Source organism: Molothrus aeneus, chromosome 32 (assembly GCF_037042795.1).
Source record: "Molothrus aeneus isolate 106 chromosome 32, BPBGC_Maene_1.0, whole genome shotgun sequence".
Taxonomy (NCBI): Eukaryota; Metazoa; Chordata; class Aves; order Passeriformes; family Icteridae; genus Molothrus; species Molothrus aeneus.
This window is the reverse complement of record NC_089677.1, coordinates 1,771,176-1,788,903: the sequence shown is the minus strand read 5'-3', so window position 1 is coordinate 1,788,903 and position 17,728 is coordinate 1,771,176. Positions and strand designations below refer to the sequence as shown.

The 17,728-nt window shown below is 39.8% G+C and overlaps 1 protein-coding gene across 2 annotated transcripts; it reads left to right on the top strand.

The window, feature by feature from the left end:
- Nucleotides 1-435: 435 nt before the first annotated feature.
- LOC136568411 (1-acylglycerol-3-phosphate O-acyltransferase Pnpla3-like) lies at nucleotides 436-17,459 on the top strand. 2 transcript variants are annotated; one of them, XM_066568401.1, is made up of 9 exons: nucleotides 436-677; nucleotides 5,355-5,587; nucleotides 5,937-6,002; nucleotides 8,743-8,952; nucleotides 10,029-10,089; nucleotides 12,217-12,435; nucleotides 12,752-12,884; nucleotides 14,059-14,175; nucleotides 15,237-17,459. In XM_066568401.1, exons 1-9 carry the CDS (start codon nucleotides 491-493, stop codon nucleotides 15,526-15,528), a joined length of 1,518 nt encoding a protein of 505 aa, XP_066424498.1. In that variant the 5' UTR covers nucleotides 436-490; the 3' UTR covers nucleotides 15,529-17,459. The 2 variants fall into 2 exon arrangements, with proteins under 2 accessions (XP_066424498.1, XP_066424499.1); XM_066568402.1 differs by lacking the exon at nucleotides 436-677 and adding an exon at nucleotides 1,113-1,190.
- The last annotated feature ends 269 nt before the right edge of the window (nucleotides 17,460-17,728 follow it).

Here is a 17,728-nt window from a genome sequence, read left to right as displayed (position 1 = left end):
TCTGCTTCACTGACCCCGCACCCCACTGCACGTCACGAACCCCGGAGCCCACCGGGCGCCGTGCGGCTTTGGAAGGGCTGTGGGCGGGCCGCGCCCCTCTGGACCGCTTCGCTCGGGGCGGGACTGGCAGACAGGCAGGGCTGGGGTACCGGCGGAAGCTGCCCGAGGCAAGGGGTCCGAAGGGTCTGGGGGGACCGACGGGTCTGCGGAGAACGGCGTCAGCGACCGACGCGGGGCCCAGGGCGCGGATCGCACTGCGCCTACCCAGGACGGGGGAGCGAGAAGGCGGGGCCTAATTTGCATTTGCCCTCTAGTTGGCTGGGGGCGCCTTGTGCCACCGAGCGGCGGCTCGGGATTGGCTGCGGCGGGGGCGCGGCCGTCGCGTAACGCGAGGAGCGGCCGCGCCGGACGCGCTCAGTCGCCGGGCTGCGGCCACCGTCACCGGAGCGCTCCGTCCCCGCCCGCCACAGCGCGCGTCCCACCGGCGACCATGCTGGACCGCGAGGGCGGCTGGAGCGTGTCCTTCGCCGGCTGCGGCTTCCTGGGCGTCTACCACATTGGCGCCGCCACCTGCCTGCAGGAGCGCGCCCCGCACATCATCCGCGACGCGCGGCACATCTACGGCGCCTCCGCCGGGGCGCTCGCCGGCGCCGTCCTCGTCGGGGGCGGCTCTCTGGGTCAGCGGCGGGGCCGGGGGGAGCGGGACGAGGCGGGCGGCAGGGAAGGGCCAGGTGCGGCGAGCAGGGCCCGGTGCGGCGCGGGAGGGCGGGCGCGGCCCCGGGGTCGGGCCGCGGGGTTCGCTGGGCCGGGCTGGCTCCGATTCTCTGCTTCTCTTCATCCCTAAAACGTGTGCCCGTGGGTGGCATTAAATCCGAGCGGGTCCGTGGCGCAGGGAATGATGCTGGCGATGCCCGGTCCGATTCGCACACTTGCGCAGCCGAAAGGTCGGAGTTCCTCCCTTGCGTGTCCCCCTGAGGGGCTGCTCTCGCCGCCGCTGTCCAAAGTCCAGGAGTTACCTGGGAGAGCGGGAGGCAGTCGAGCCCTCACACCCTCCAGAGCAAGTGGGCCAGCCCCGCCATCAGCTGTAAACAAAGTGTTTGCGCTTCGCTGGGAAATGGAGCATCTATCTCCCTGCACGTGAAGTGCCGGGCAGCTTTATCTTGCTTCCTCCAAAGCTGCTCCTTTCTGGGGTAAGGCTAAGAGAGTTAAGGTCAGGGCTTAGGTTAGCTTTAACGTGCTTTTCCTCTCTAATCTGGGCACGGTATATGTTGCAAAGGTCGTTTAGGTGTATGGCTAGAAACAGTAGATTGATTAAAATCACTGATTTTAATTGTTATTTAAACAATAGAGGTAATCTTGTGTTGTATTTATGCCGGATTAAAGATGTTAGTTTGAAAAAGAATGTAGTGTGCTTTGTGAAATACACACCTATTTTCTAGCAGTATTAAAAATACACCTTACTTTTACGTACTTAGGGCTCATGAATATACATTTTTCTAATGAATTAAACTTGATAAAAGCTATCAATATATCGAGGTGTTTAGGACAAGCAACAGGATTGCAGTTTAAAAAACTATATGAAATATCTGAAAATGGTTTTCTTTCTAAACTAAAGGAATCCACTTGTCTATTTCATTACTCCATACTGATTGCTCTTGCTAGCAGCAACCTTGACTGCTTTAGAACTAGAGAATTTTGTAAATTCAGATTTCGTCTTAGAAGAGGAGGAGAACAATGAGTACCTCTTTTGAATTTGGAGAGGTTTGTGGGTTTTGCTTTTAAATTTCTGAGGAAAAACTCCACTGACAGAAACAAGCAGAAGTTCTCTGTAAGTAAAGCAGCAGGAGAGCAATGCTTGTCCCTGCTGCTTTAGCTCCCGAGCTTTAGCACATAAGCTTAATTTCTTCAAAGCTTTAGCAGTAAACTTGTGCTGCTTAACTTTTTTTGCTGTAATATCCAAACATGACACATTTGAGTTATTGTGAGCCTGCTATTAGCTTTTGAAACAAATCATATTTTTCCCCAATAGTTGGTATTTTCAGAACATACCAAGTTTTAAGTCTTAAGTCATTGTAAATGATTTGAGAAGGAAACTGTCTTAAATATTTGAAGCACTCCTGAGCCCAGAAAATGTATATTGTTTGGCAGTATGAGTTAATAACAGCTTTTAAATGGTTTAGCACTTTAATAATTAAGAGTTGTAGATTTCAAACAATTTATTACCTTTCCCAATTATTACCAATCTCATATGTCAACTGAGATTTCTGATTTTCTCTAACTAATAGAATTTGTGTGTGGTCACTGTCCAAGGTAGCAGATTCCATGGGCAAGTGTGTTTCTACTGGGGAAAAAAAACCCAAACAAAGGCATCACTTGCAAAATAATTCAAAACAATCTACATTCTAAAATTTGTGAATTACTGTAAATTGACAAAACTAATAAGGTACTCCCATGCTAATTCTCTGAGTTTCTAGCTGCTGTGTTTTGTTAACTTGTGTGAAAGCAGAGGATGGTAAATAAGGTATAAAGAAACTCTGTTTAACAGTGATAATAAGATATATTTTGTGAGTTTGTATCGTATGCCTCTCTTACTCTGATGTATATTAATGTGCAGTATTTGTGGTTCCTGTAGTTGGAGGTGTTAGCAAGTCCTGTGGTTTTTTATCACAGTTGCATTTTCCTGTGGGTAGACAGAGCCCAGCTGTTCCTAGAGGTGAGAGGAAGGATGAGAGGCAGCAGGCACAAGCTGAAACCTGGTAAATTCAGATGAGGTGTAAGGAAAAGACAGTTGCTATGAGAGTGGTAAAATAATTGAACAGCTTCCCAGAGAGCTTGTGGGATCTCTACACATGGAGATGTTTGGGGTTTGCCAGGACCCAGCCCTGAGCTGGTCTGTGTGCTAGTGCACACAAAACAGGGGGTGAAAATCTGTGAGCAGGGGTTGTGGCTGAAATCTAAGTGCTTATTTAATTTCTTACAGCCTTGCAGCCAGATGTTTTAAGTGAAAGGTTTTCTCTTTGACTCAGATTACCTGCTGGATAGGTGGTGAGTCTGTGGAACTTCAAAAGTGGATAAATACAAACATTCTTCTCATGAATGGAGAAAAAAAGTGTACTTTTATAGACTGACAAAGAGGTTTCTCTCATTAAATTTGGGAAGCTTAGCCATGATTGTTTTGAGGATGAAGTGCATTCCAGGCTATTCCAAACTGGAATGTTAAAGTTGCACTCTGTGGATGTCCTGTAGATCTCGTATTTTGATGGTGCTGTGATCATCCATTCCAGTGAGGCACTTAGAGAGAGCAGGTTTAGTGCAGGCTGCAAATACAATGTCAGCTTTTACTCAGTGAAATGAATGAATAGTTAACAAACAATTAAAAATAAGAATGCAGAACTATAACAGGAAACAGTTCAATTTATTAGGAATATGACTTTCTTTAGCTCTCCTGTGTTTCAAAAATAAAACAGATGTACCAAGACCTGTCTAAAATCCCAGTTTGACTTGAGCTCTAGCCCTTAGTCCCTTTTGGAGGAGTTCCTGTTTTGGAATACACCAGCCTAAGAGGTAACTGTATTTTAGTCCTGTTGGAAAGGAAGGGAGAAGGAAAATAAGTTGGACTACTTTGAAAAGAAGTTGGACTACTACATTTTGTTGAACTATTAACAAAAAGCTTTGTAAATTTTCAGTGTTTAATATCTCTTAGATAGAACTCCTTTTTTTTTTTTTTTTTTTTTCCCTTGATTTGGAGCCCTTCCAGGGTTTAAAGTAGGTTACAATAAACAAAATATGTCAGCTTTTTTTTGTCTTTTTTTTCCCTATGAACTACTTTGAGCATAGAAATTCTTGTATGTGGAGACAATGGGTAACTGCTAAATCAAATTGTATGTGTTGGTTTGTATTTTAGAAAAAGCAAGTGACTTGCTTGGTGCATAAGCTTTCCAAAGTATTTATATTGGAAATGGTAATTATTGCGTATGCTCCAAGACTGCTCTTCCTGGCCAGAGCTCTGATAGTTCAGTATCTCAGGCTCCTGCAGTGTGGCTATTTTTAGAAAGTTTAGAAGACTGAGCATTGCTAAATAAAAAAAAGGAGTTGATAATGAGTATCTGGATGCAGGGAAAATTAGAACTGCTAGAACTGCCTGATTCTGCTTTTGGAAGTAAGTTTGTCACTGGTCAGAATGTGACTTGTGCAAATTTTTTATTTATGTGTAAAATGTGTTTTACTAAGATAAACATATATTTAACCATGAACAGTTAGCTTTGTCTAAATTGTTTTCTGCCTTCTGGAGTGGGGTTGGTGTCAGGCTACCTGTGTCAGTGGATTTGTGGCCCAGGATTTCCCTCTGTGAGGATGGAATGAAACAATTGAAGTGGTAAAAACAAAATGTGTCTGATACCTCAGATTTTGTAGAGATGCTCTTTTGGACATAGACTCTTGGTTGAGAATGATAAATGTTTAGTTATTGCTGTTTGAGAGGGGAATAACATTGTAGAAATGTAATATTTCTGGACATTAATCTGTGCTCAAAGGCTTAAGCAGATTTGTTGCCAGTGCAGTGCTCACATTTAAACTGATACATTTAATTTATCTGTTCTAGCAAGCTCAAGTATGCAAGTTCTGAAAATATTTTTAGAAGCCTATCACTCAGGTTGATAAGGTGTTACTTTAAGCTTTCCACCTTCTCCTTTACCAAATTACAAGCAATTTTCTCAAAGTGTGTCCTGGAGAAATGTGACATTCTAAGTTCAAACAAACCATTGCAGGTGGATGAGCTGATCTTCCTCCTGTGACTAAAATGTTGAGAAGATATTAGTGTTCTTCAGGGACAGTCCTGTCTTCTGTAGTGGTTTGAAGTTCCCAAACATAGATTTAATTGGAGAGAAGATTATAATGTGTCTGTTACTGTAAAAATGCACCTACCTGGCATTCCTACTAGATCACACTTCATGCTCCCTTTAGTGTTTTTATGTATCAATGAGGAAAAATTGTACCCTGAAACCTTAAGTTTGGTTCATCTTTTTTTTTTTTTTCCCTCAAAAAATGTGTTTCTGGAATGATTAATTCTATAACAAGTGTGACATATGGGTATTTTACACTTAGAATCTACATCTTAATGACATATAAGTAGCTTAATCTTCACCAAGAGATCTTTTTGAAAGTTTAAATTTTTTTTTTTGTCTCTCAGAAAACTCCTAAACTCCTTAACCATGTTGGGCAGTTACTTAATCTGTTAAAAAGCTCTTGCATTTTCATTCTAGTACTAAGAGAGATAAGTTGGAGCTCTAGATATGCTTTATTAGTCCAAATGTGGGTTGTGTTTCTGCTGTTAAATGCATGCATTTTCTTTCCAGCTCAGGCTTGTGCAGATGTTCTGGCATTAGCCAAAGAAGCTAGAAAGCGAAATCTGGGTCCTCTTCATCCTTCCTTTAATGTGATAAAGATAATAAGAGATGGGCTGATGAGAAATCTTCCAGAAAACACGCACCAATTGTCATCAGGCAGACTGTGTATTTCACTAACCAGAGTATCAGATGGCAAGAACGCCTTGATATCTAATTTTAACTCTAAAGAAGAAGTTATACAGGTATGTTTCTTTTTGGCAACTTTTAGAAACTTCTATACCTACTTTACATCTATACTTACTTTAGAAACTTCTTTCTGCTTTAAGCATTTCAGATATTCTTATTCTGACAGTGTTTTAAAGAGGAATTCAAGCATTTTTAAACCAGATTCATGTACTGCTTTTCCCAGTCATTGTGTCTGTGAACTGTTTTAGGGAGGAGGTGCAAGGGATCAGTCATAAAAAAGGAAAAATGCCTTAAAAGTGCAGTGGATCTAGCCTTAGTGAATAAGAATTTATTTTATAAAGATAAATGTTTATGTCAGCAATGGAACTGTTAACATTTAATTTTTATGGTGTCATTTTCTTACAGGCTTTAATCTGTAGTTCATTTGTCCCTATTTATTGTGGTCTCATTCCACCATCATTTAGAGGTGTGGTAAGTCTCTATTTTTAAGATCTAAAAATAGTTCTGGCTCTTCTAAAATATTAAGAATGCATGTGGGGTTTTTTGTTATCCTACTGTAAAGTAAATAACGTCATCATTGCTTCCAGTTCTGTAGCTGTAACAACTTTCCAAAAAAAGACAGGAACACTGAATGTGTGGAAGATATTATGTGTATTTTAACACATGTATTTAACACACTTATTGTCTCTGTCCCTCCTCTGCCTCATAAAATTCATTAATAAAAGAAAAAGATATAAGATAACGAGTATGTAACCTATGGATAAATATTTATTGAAGGAAGTGATGCTCTTTCACCTGCACAAATTTACAGGAAGAGTCACCTATAATTTTTGAAAAAAATGTCTCGTAATATAGCTTATTGTGTATCTTCCTGTTCTGCCTGTAGGGATATCTACCTTACAACTGGAATAAAAGTTCTGTGTTCAGTTAGGTGCAGACAAAGCTTTCCATTGCCTTCTGGCATTTGTATTCAGTGTAAGAAAGCTTACTTTTTAGAGGCAAAATATCAGTATATTAGTAAGTTCTGTTGCTTCCCAGGAACAGCTGGTTACAAAGCCTCTTAATACTTCATGGCTGTACTGGGCTCTCTAAAATCCCCTGTTTTAGAGACAAAAACTGCAGGAAAGTTGGCATGGTTTGTTGTAGATGTTATAATTACAGGTCTGGAAGCAGATCTGCATTTCAAATCAAGGCAGTGACATCGGTGGCTTTTTGTTACCCTGTTCTATTCACTTACATGTCCTTTCTCTCCACCTCTGGTCCTCTTTGCACAAGGAGAAGGGAAGGAAGAAAGAAAACTTTAAATGTCTTTGATTACACACTGTTCTCAAGGCAATTTGCAAGTGTTAAAAGGTCAATAATGGATGTGAAATGGTTTTGTGGTTTTTATTTTTTTTCTTCATGCTGAAATTTAAGCAAAAGTGATTAGAACTGTCTAGGGATTTTCTTCATCTGTACTTCTAAACCTTGTATGTCTCCTTAAACTCTTCCAGATTAAAGGTGTTATGAAAACAGGACATTGGACTACATCCAAGGTTTAGGTGGATCCAGGCTAATCTGGCTGTTCAGTTCTTGTCACCAGACAACAATGTTATTTTAAAAGGCTTAGTTCAGAGTACAAAAACATACAAGGGATGCTTTATTTGGCCATATTTTGGGGAAAGGAAGGCATAATTCTAATATTTCACTCTTTGTAATTATTTCTAGATGATTTTAATGCTTAGGAGGCATTTTTTGATGTAACTTGGTAAGAATACCACAGTTACATATGATTGGCATGACTCCTATAGGCTTAAGCACAACAGAATGTCAAAAATGTAAACTTTGGGGCATTGGCATGACTCCTATAGGCTTAAGCACAACAGAATGTCAAAAATGTAAACTTTGGGGCATTTTGCTGTTTACTGCTTGGGATTCCTGCCTATATACTGTAAAACAAAGGCTTAAGGATAACATTTAAAAGGTGTATCTAACTGCCAATTCAAAAGCTTCTGGGTGTGGTGGCTTTCATTTGTTTTTTTTTACTTCTTTCAAACACAGCAGTGGTTTTAGATTTAAAAAATTACTTGGAGGAACAGCTGAGTAGGTACTCCAAATCATGAAAATCATTTAGATCAGTAGAACAGTGACTCAGATAGGTACTTCCTACTTCCACCTTTTAATAATTTCATGAGAAGGGTCCTCCTTTGCCAGACCTGTTGTATTTTATTTATGTCACGAAGGACTTGGAGATTTCACTTGTACTTTAGTGATTGCATTACACACCTAAAGTTTGGCAGGAGCTGCATGCTGCTGGGTCCAGAGGGTATCCTGGGAAGCTGACAGGTCATGAACTGCCCTCTTCCTAATTCCTAATGTGTTTCTCAGAATTTCCTAATGTGATACTCAGAATGGTCAGGGCCTGAGTATCAGGGCAGCTGAAACTGATAATCCAGGTTGCTCCTGCTCAAATCAGTGCTCTGTTACATTTGTGTTTGACAATTTTTGGTTTGCTGCCCTTCTAGGAAGGAGGAGAATGCAGCCTCTGACCCAGCAAAGCTGGTGGTGTGGGAGCAAACCAGTTCCCTGTGGCCCACTGGAAAGCTGGCTGCTGCGAGTGAGTGGAGGGGGCTGTCTGTAGCCACTGCAGCTGCTGCACTAGACAGTAGTTACCCCAAAACAGAGCATTTTGGGGCTTGGATCTTAAAATGTCTGAGGTGGTGATGTATTAAAACTACAGAAATGGGTGATTCAGTGTGAAGGAGACAAAAGCATAACCTGAAACTTGCACACGAAGCACAACAGGTGTCTGTGACTTGGCAATTTTTCTGAAGCACTGTCCGTTTTTACTCACACTTTCCTTATGTCCAAATCTTTTTTGATGCTTTTTTATCAAATTCTAATTATGAAGAGTACTTTCAAGTTAGAATGGTTTAGTATCTTGGAACTTGAACTTTGAAGCATGGAGCTGCTTCTCTCTGTGAGTTGTGTAGGATTATCATCTTTAGAAAACATACTGAAAAATCCCAACGGGAATATGCTTTCACTGCCTATGGAACTATAGGTAGGAATGTTTATTGGCTTTAGAGAACAGATCATGCCACTCAAAATGTTTAGCTTGGGAGCAGCAGGCTTAAGCTACAGCCTTAAGTGCTGTTTCATGGTTGCATGGGGGACTGATGCTCTGACGTTGTCAGCCCTTGAGATGTGTTCTTTCTGCTCCTTTTTGTAGCGCTACGTGGACGGAGGAATCAGTGACAACTTGCCTCACTATGAGTGTAAGAACACCATCACAGTGTCCCCTTTTGCTGGGGAGTGTGACATCTGTCCCAAGGGCAAGTCAGCCAACTTCCATGAGATGAACGTGACCAACACCAGCATTCAGTTCAGCCTGGGCAACCTTTATCGCTTAACACAGGCACTCTTTCCACCTGAACCCAAGGTCAGCCCCTGCCTTCCTTTGCTTCATCTCTCCACATGAAAGCTTTTGCAGAAAGTTGCAGTGTCCTAGCTTTTCATCCAGTCACATAAACTTCTCTGTGGATGTATCTTGTTTCTATTTTTTCATGTTTTGTCTATGTCCTCCTTGGTTTTAGTCTCTCTCAGACTAAAAATGCATATCCAGCTACTGGCTTTCAGTATTTTTTTGGGAATTGTCACAGGATTCTACCATAAAATCAACACTGGGAAATTAACTACTGTCAGTTTGTAGTCCTTAAATGTTGGCCTGCTAAAAAATTAGAAGTTCTAAAGTTTCATGGTTTTGTCAAGATCTTAATTAATACTTGTCACAGGCAAGTTGCCTTTAAACTTTGCTTATTGCTGTTAGCTGCAGAGCTGAAGAGGGAAATGCTCTTGAATTGCTGTTGTGAAAATTGGAAAAATAAAACCAGACCTTTTCAACTGGCTTGGGATATAGTACAGCAAAGAAGCAATTTTTCTGACTGCTGCAGATATATTTTTCTGACTGCTGCAGGCTTTTTGACCACTTCAAGACAAATTCTAAATTCTACTTATGCAGGCTTTATTTTCTTTTTCTTTTACTAGTACCCTTGTGTAGGTGAGGTAGTATTGCATCTGGTAAAAGATATTTTCATAGCAAAGATAAGTCTGAGCCTGAGCATCAGAATTGCACAGCTGATTTTTCAAAGCTTTAGGAAGTAAGAAACACTGGGAGGGAATGAGGGGAATTGACACACTCCAAATACCCTGTTTCATTGCTGCTAGCAGCTTCTGAAGAGCTAATCAAGGAAACAAGAGGGAAGTCTTCCAAACTGTGGGAATGCCATAATTCGGTGCATCTTTAACAGCTGAAAGTCAAGTTAATGTACATGATCACTTATTCATCATCACAGTAGCCATATTAATCTGAATCTGCTGTATTCCAGCAATTGTTAAGGTAGCTTTTTTTCTTACAATAGTGGAAGGTGGAGGAAAGTGGCTCTTTATTCTGCAAACTGTTGATCTGAAGTTGAAATTTCTTTTTATTTGTCTGACTCATTTACTCTATATTTGCAGGTGCTCGGCGAGATCTGTGAGCAGGGATATTTGGATGCTCTTAAATTCTTGAAGGAGAATGGTATGTTAAACTTTCAGATAATTACTGATTATATGGTCTTAACCTAAGTTTAAAAAACAAACAAAAAGACCCCAGATCAAAACAAACAAAAAGAGTGAGAGGGTTGTGTGTAGCTAAGAAGGGGGTTGGTCTTTGAGAATTTTAGAAGGATCTTGATAGTTTCATTCTTGTAGAAATGCAACAGTTATAGTTCACCTGAGGTGAACTGTGCCACACAAAAATTGAACTTTCAGAGTTTTGTCAAATCTGTGTGAAGTAAATGTTAAGTGAAATTTCCAAAGAATTCCAGTTCTACGCAAATCATATTATTACTTGGCTTTATCTTAATTGTGCAAGATGGGTATAGGTTACTGCTTCCCACTCCTCTGAAAACTGTATCTTCTATTACCTCCACTCTGCTGTCATCCAAGTGATTTTCTGGTAGTCCAGAAGTGGGAGCTGGCTAACAACAATAAAAACTCAGTTACAGACAAACCGCCTGTGTGAGACAAGACTTTAGAAGATGACAACTTATGATGGAGCAGTTGTTGACACCCAGATAAGTTTAGGAAGAAGAATTACGAGTTCTGCTACTCTACTCCTAGAATTCTAATAACATGTTTTATATTGATAAATATTGTTGCTCTGCAAGCTTTGAGACAAACAAGTTGAAAACAGTAACTTGATATTAGGAGGAAGTTAACCATGTGTTAAATGTGCCTGGGCACTGTAGTCTTTGGATGCAGAAGCAAATTGGTACTGGGTCAGATCACAGGAATGGGAATAGAAATAGGACTTTTGCACTCTTACAGAAAGTACCAGCTGCAGGATGTGAGCAGTCATTGATGTACTCTGCTGATACCTGGTTACTGAATATTCAAGTTGTCTTGAAACAATTCTCTTCACTGAAGAACCTCACAATTCTGCTTATGAGCTTGATTTTCTATAAAGTTGTTATTATGTGTTATTATTATTATTTAATGAGAAAGTCTTGCTTTATAGCTTTTACAACATGATTAAAAGCACAAACTCTACAAAGAGCCTCTGGTTTGTGGTTGTCTGTGCTGAGCTGGGTTCTGTTGCTGTCCTGCACCCACAGGTTTCCTGTATGCAAGTTTCCATCTGACACTAATATCTGACATTCCTTGCAGTTCTTCCTTGGTCTCTCTGCCCCATGTTCTCTCTGTATTGCACTATTGTCCTCCTTTTCACACTGCTAATCCTGTGATCAACTTTGTTTTTATTCTGTCACAGGGTTGTTTTGCGTCAAGCTTAATCAATGATAATTATAACCCTTCCAAGGTCATTCATTATGCATCACCTTTCCTATTATTTCAGCTGTAGGAATTAATTTCCCCCCTCCCCCCATCTGTGACACTTCAAATATTTTCCTTTGCTAAATTCACTGTATATTCTTTTGACACTTGTCTTTTACTAGTACTTGCAGTTAGGTTCTGTTGTATGCAGGTATAGATTCTATTCAAATTTGGTAGTCTTGTTTCATATGTAATTTTAAAATTGTTTTCTGGAAATCAAGTGTAAATAAAATTTTTGTGTTTTTCTCTTTGTATTTGTGATCCAGTGCTTGTTTCTAAGGTAGTTATCAGTGCTGTTTCTTAATTGGCACCAGTTTTGCAATGCAACCCATGTTGATTTAGATCTGTACTTTGGATACAACTGAAAAAAATATTGTAACTAGTTGCTTTCCTTTTCAACCCTTTTGTAGTAATGCCTCAAAGTGCTCATGTGATACTTGGCATGTCAAATTTCCCAAATATATGATGCGTTTTAGGTGTTTTCTTTCAAATACATATTAAATCAGCTTTCCTCCTCTCCTTTAAATCCTTTGCTTTTTTGCAGGAACACAATTTTGGTAAATGACTGTGTGTTTCCGGGGCAGTTTCACTTAATTGTTCACTTTTTTCCTTCTCTTTAGAACCTGTTTTAAAGTAAGACCTAAACCTTCAGAACGGCCATCACTGTGATTAAACATTTGTGGGATCCTAAGAGCCAGATGCATTTGACATGGGGTGGATGATGCTGTTCCCTCAGGATAGATCTTTGCTCAGACACACAGACTTCAGGTTCTGTACAGGTACTCAGGAGACCTGTGGATCAAACCTAAGTGAAAGCTCTTGACTCTTTCAGGTATTCTGAATGACTCAATTTATATCCACTTGTCCTTCACAAAAAAAAAAAACCATGAGGCTGCACAACAACACCTTGACCATGTGAAGAGAAGAAAATTGACAGAAAATAACGGAGTAGAAACTTTGAAAATGACCAGCTTAAACGACCAGCTAAAGCAAAACCCATGGCCTTTGGAGAAGAGCATATTTGAGAGTCTACCTCCCAGACTTCGTAAAGGTACATGCTTCAGGCTGTTTCCTCTAACTCTGAGTGGCAAACTTTGACTTTTTTTTTTCCTTTTTTTACATTAATTCTTAGATTTATTGCTTAGGAGTTCTGGATAGTGTGTTTTGTCCCTGTGTCATGAGTCTGTGTTCCCATATTTTAAAATATCATAGAGAAAGTTTATGGTAAGAGATTAATTCTTTCATTTCCAACTGAGCTTTATTCAGTAACACTTGATAATCTTGACTGGATATTACAAAATTCTGTGAAAATTATTGAAACTGCTTTCAGATAGTGTAACATCTTTTCCCAAATTATTATTCTTAAGCACTGCAGGAAGCGTGTAAAGAACAGAATGGGTTCTATGCTCAGTTCTCTAAACTGTTCCCCATGCGGGTGATATCCTACCTGATGCTGCCGTACACGCTCCCAGTGGAGTCTGCTTACTCGGTCGCTTTACGGTAAGGAACTTGTAAAGAACTCTTCTAGAATTATCATCATTTTGGAAATGTGCTCATTGAGAGCTTGTTCAGTGTTGGGGGCATTCTGGGATGCAATAATTCAAATGGTAACTGTCAAAAGACCCATTATTTCTACCTATGTGATGCATCCTAAAGCCTATATAATCCAAGACTAGATAAATAAACATATTAAGAAGCTTGTTAAATTATATACTCATATTACTAATAGCTACCTTGTAATTGCTCAAAAGAAGCAGCCTTAGTTGTGCTTTCCAGGAATACATTCTTTACTATATTCTGCAGGGGTATCTGAGCTCTCTCCACATCCTTCTTGTGCTTCTTTCTGAAGTCTGGAGTGAAATCCACTGTTTACTCACCATGTAAATTCTCTTACCAGTTTTGTTTAGGTTGACTGAAAGTTGTGCTCTTGAAGTAGGGCTTAATTTGATAAGTTTCAATTCTTGTCAAGGAGAAGTTATGCTCAATTCACCGTGAATTCTAATCTTTGTGCTTGCTTAAGGAAATTCCAGTCCTTGAGCAGCAGATGTCATGACTATCTTTAGAAAATCTTCAAAAAATAGTTCTGGTAATCAAGTCATATAGAACTCCAGTGAAGTATTTTGTTTCTGTGCCACTGAATGTGGCACTTCCATGCCATTTTTGGTGGATGGGGAGGCAGCAAGTTTCTCCAGATGTCTCTGTGGGGCTTTCCTCCTTGTCCCACGCTGATGTTCCTGACTCCTGTTAAGGGGTATCATAAAGAAAAAATGTACAATTGGTACATTATTCTTGTTTTGCCTTCTCTTTGTTCTCCCATTGTGCTTTTCTTTTGTTCTTTCTCTTTTACCTTGCTTTAAAGTAAGCAGAAAGTTCCTACCACAAAGGTCTTGGAGACAGGAATATTATGCAGGATTCCTGTGCTGGTCACAGGGTGTGGAATGCACACACTGGTCAGCCACTGAGAGATGCAGTGATTTGTGGTGCCCCTTTTCTTAGCTTGTAGAAGAGAGGTGAAAGCGTAAAAGGGAATTCAAGAGAGAAGAAATAGACACCTTGGTTAGGGGAGTTGGTTTGGGGAGAAAAAAGCTGTTTTGGACGTGGGACAGGGTGTGTAAAAACATAACTGAGATTAAATCTCCTGCTTACAAAAGCTGCATTTTGGTTTTGCCTGCAGGTTGGTGAATTGGTTTCCTGACATGCCTGCTGATGTTCGATGGATGCAGGAGCAGCTTTTTCGGATTGCTGCCACAGTTTATGCCCAGGCTAAAAGCAAGCTGTTCTGTACAGCCAGGTAAAGTACAGTGCTGCTGCATTCAAATGATGCAGTTTTAGAAATTCTCTATTTTTGAAATCAGTTAAAGTCTTTTCTTGAATAAGAAAAGCCAACACTAGTTGGCCTTTGAGGCATCTCTCTGAGCAAAAATGTAGCTCTGGATATATTTGCTATTGATCCTACTGTCCTCTCCTCAGTTACTTGATAGCACATGTAATCCAGTGTTTTTTCTTCCTTCTTAGTGATATTTCTGATTCCTTTCCGCAATATCTATAGGTTGGATATTAGGAAAAAAAATTTCATGGAAAGAGTCATAAAGTTCTGGAATGGTCTGCCCAGGGAGGTGGTGGAGTCACCATCCCTGGATATGTTTAATAAAAGACTGGTGCCATGGTTTAGTTGAGGTGTTAGGGCATGGATTGGACTCAATGATCTTGAAGGTCTCTTCCAACCTAGTCGTTCTGTGAATTCTGTGAATAAATTTGGGGATTGCCACCTTCCTGCTTTTACCCTTATTTAGCAGTCTCTCATATTCCAGATTTACCAATCCTGAGTCTCTTAATCTGAGTCAGGCTTTGGGAAGACACAGAATCACAAGTTTATCTCAGAAATAACTTCTAAGAGGGGTTCTTTGCTCACTGCATCACAATTAAACAGAAACACGGTTTTCCTTGTGGAAAAGCAGCTCAAGCAGTGTTGAAGTGTCTGTGTATGGCAAGTTGAGGTATTTTTGTTTGTGAGAGGGGTTGTAGCATGTTGTTTTGTTGGGTTTTTGTTGTTTGGAGTTGTTTTTTTTTTTTCCCCAAAAGCACTGCAAGAGAGAAGAGAAAACTTTTTAAAAAAATAGGGTGTTCTTGGCTAAAACTTCAGTTTCCTGTTTCTCAAATTGGAAAAGGCTAACCTGGTGATTCAAGTGCTGGTTTAGTGTAGACAAGTTCTGTTCCAGTTGTTCAGGTTAGTGATAACAAGCTGATTGTAAAGTCGAATGCAGAGATGGCCTTTGGGAATATTTGCTATTTGTAAACATGACAAAAATGCCATTGAAACACTAATAATCTCCTTCCTTATTTTTTAAACAGGAAAGACAATTATGCATCACTAAGAAAATGTCAGACTGTCCCATCTACTGTGGAATTTCGTTCTTCATACTGCCACCTTAAAATGCCTCACTCTGCTGCACACATTGAGAGCTGGCTCTGGGAATCTTCATGCTTCATGCAGTCAGCTATGAAAAATGCTCCTGCTGATATCCAGGAGCAGTCTGACTTGAAGTCCTATCCTAATTTCCTCCCAAATCCTGATGAATCTGCGTTGGAAATAGATATTGACTCTTCCTCAGAGACAAGTTTCCAAACTGCTCCAGAGTATTAATAGGGAAGTAGATCCCACAGTTTCCAAAATTGAAATTGGGGAGAGAAAATTAAAACCTAGACTAGGGATCACTTTGTTTGTTGCCAATAAGTCTTGGGAAATTACTTGTTTACAGCTTCCTGACAAATCTGCCTTGGGACTCTTACTGTTTTAAGGATTATAAAAACAGTGGCTGCTATACTAAGTAACAGATTATAGCTCTGTCGAAGCACCAGCTCAATCAGCTCTACTGAGACTTGTAGTTAAACAGTGTCTCTCTGGAAATAAATCTTTTTAAAAATTCCTTCCAGCATAAAAATATAAATTCTGTAAAGAGATTGTTAGACAAACAGGCATAGATAACAAAACATTTTTTTAAATGGAATTCTTAACAATATTATGTGTTAGGATTACTTTTATAGCACTTAAATGAAATTAGATTTTTACTCCCTTAAGAGGAATACACAAGTGAGTTTCTTAGTGGCCTCCAGTGTCCATTTGCCTTATATTTAAATATACTGTTGTGTTTATGGAAAGTTGTCTGCAGAAGATACTGTAGGAACAATATTATTCTAGGTTGTTGTATGTACTCTGCAGTTCCTATTACCTTTTCTCTGTGTCTCTTTCTCTCCTGAAGTACTTCAGGAAAAAATGGCATGAGAAATGGGACACCTTCCCCTGAAGTATAAACAAGTACACTTTCAGTGACTTCAGAGGACTTTCTTTTTTTTTTGGAACTTAACATAAAGGCTTAATACTTGATCAGGTATTGAAAAGTAGGTAAAATGGTGACTGTGGTTAGTAGCAAGCAGTATGTGGAGAAGGTGTTAAACTTCACAGAAGATGTTAAAAAAATCAATTTATAGCAAGTGGTGAATGATGTTTAGGTTGTCTCTCTAATTGTTGCCCCATTGTTTTTGGGGTATTTTTCCCCTCTAGTTTCAGAGATTTTTCTTTCCTTCTTTCACTTACCTGTTGCTAAAGGAAGAAAAAGAAAGATGTCCCTCCTGTCTCAGTGAGGTAGGATGACCCAAAGGAAGTTTCCCAAGACTGTCAGGCACAGCAAAAGTGTAAAGCTTGGTGGAAGTATCAATATTCAGGGAGCTCTGCAGAGGTCTCAAATAATAGGTAGAAAATTTAGCCAAATCATACCTCTATTGAGAAATGGCAGCTTAAATCATTTCCACTACAAAGGTTCTGCATGATTTTAACAAAGACAATGCATTAGTGGATGAGGGCATCTGGGAAGGAAAGTAATGTTAGGATTAATTGCTGTTCTCATGGCTTATCAGGTCTTGTACAATTTTTCAGTAGAAGAAAACAATAATGGCTTTAAAATTGATTCGCACCTGTGTTTGGGGGGAGCATGTGACCTTGGGAAGCTTTTCATTTGAGAGGGAATTCTGTACAACCCAGGGAAAAGCTGCTTGAGGACCTCTTGTTCAGAGAAAGGGGTTGGATTGTGATGCTCTGGAGCTGGAATATGGGAGTGTGAGCTTCGGGCAAAATGTAGCACTTGAATTGGGCCTACCTTTCAAACAGTCTATCAGTTGTGATTTCCCTAAGCTTGGAGTGCTGCATTTTACAATATTCAAATGGATTTTAGGTTGGGGATGAAGTGCTGAGCTCTTTATTTCCGTACTCTACAAGGCTGGTGCTACTTTACTTCAACTCTTCTGTTCATTTTTTTGGGTGTATATATCATCAGACTTGCAAGAAAAAATGTTGGAATTGTTACTCTAACTACAATTAAAATATATAAGATCTGTTTTAAATTGTCTTCATTCATTACAAGTTTGTTTTAGAATTAAATCGGGAATGCCAAGTTTTGCTTCTGGTCTTTGTTGGAATACTTCTATTAACTACATTTAAATCAACCTTAACCACTTTTTCTGTTGGGCACAGCTCCCATTTTGTCTACTTTTTCTAAAATAAAAACACAATCTCTGTTACCATGGTCTCTGAGCTTTCTTGAGTGTAATTCACCCTGATGTTTTGAGAGATGCTTGTGCATACTCTGGCTGGACCTGAATGTCACCTCAGTTTAAAATTTTGTGGGTTTTTTTGTCTTTTCTTGGTTTTTGATGGGATTTTTTTGCTTTCTGCAACCAGTTATTTTACAAATACCTTGTTGCATTTAGACAGAAATAATTAAAAACCAGAGAAAGTTGGGTGTGAAGGGAGAAGAAAAGGGTGCATTTGTTTCTGAGCTAAAACTAAC

Bases quoted from the DNA above. Each gene is read 5' to 3' on its own strand.
- LOC136568411 (XM_066568401.1), top strand. From the start codon at position 491: ATGCTGGACCGCGAGGGCGGCTGGAGCGTGTCCTTCGCCGGCTGCGGC. The intron at 5,588-5,936 runs GTATGTTTCTTT...ATTTTCTTACAG, and splicing joins CTAAAGAAGAAGTTATACAG to GCTTTAATCTGTAGTTCATT. The intron at 12,436-12,751 runs GTACATGCTTCA...ATTATTCTTAAG, and splicing joins ACCTCCCAGACTTCGTAAAG to CACTGCAGGAAGCGTGTAAA.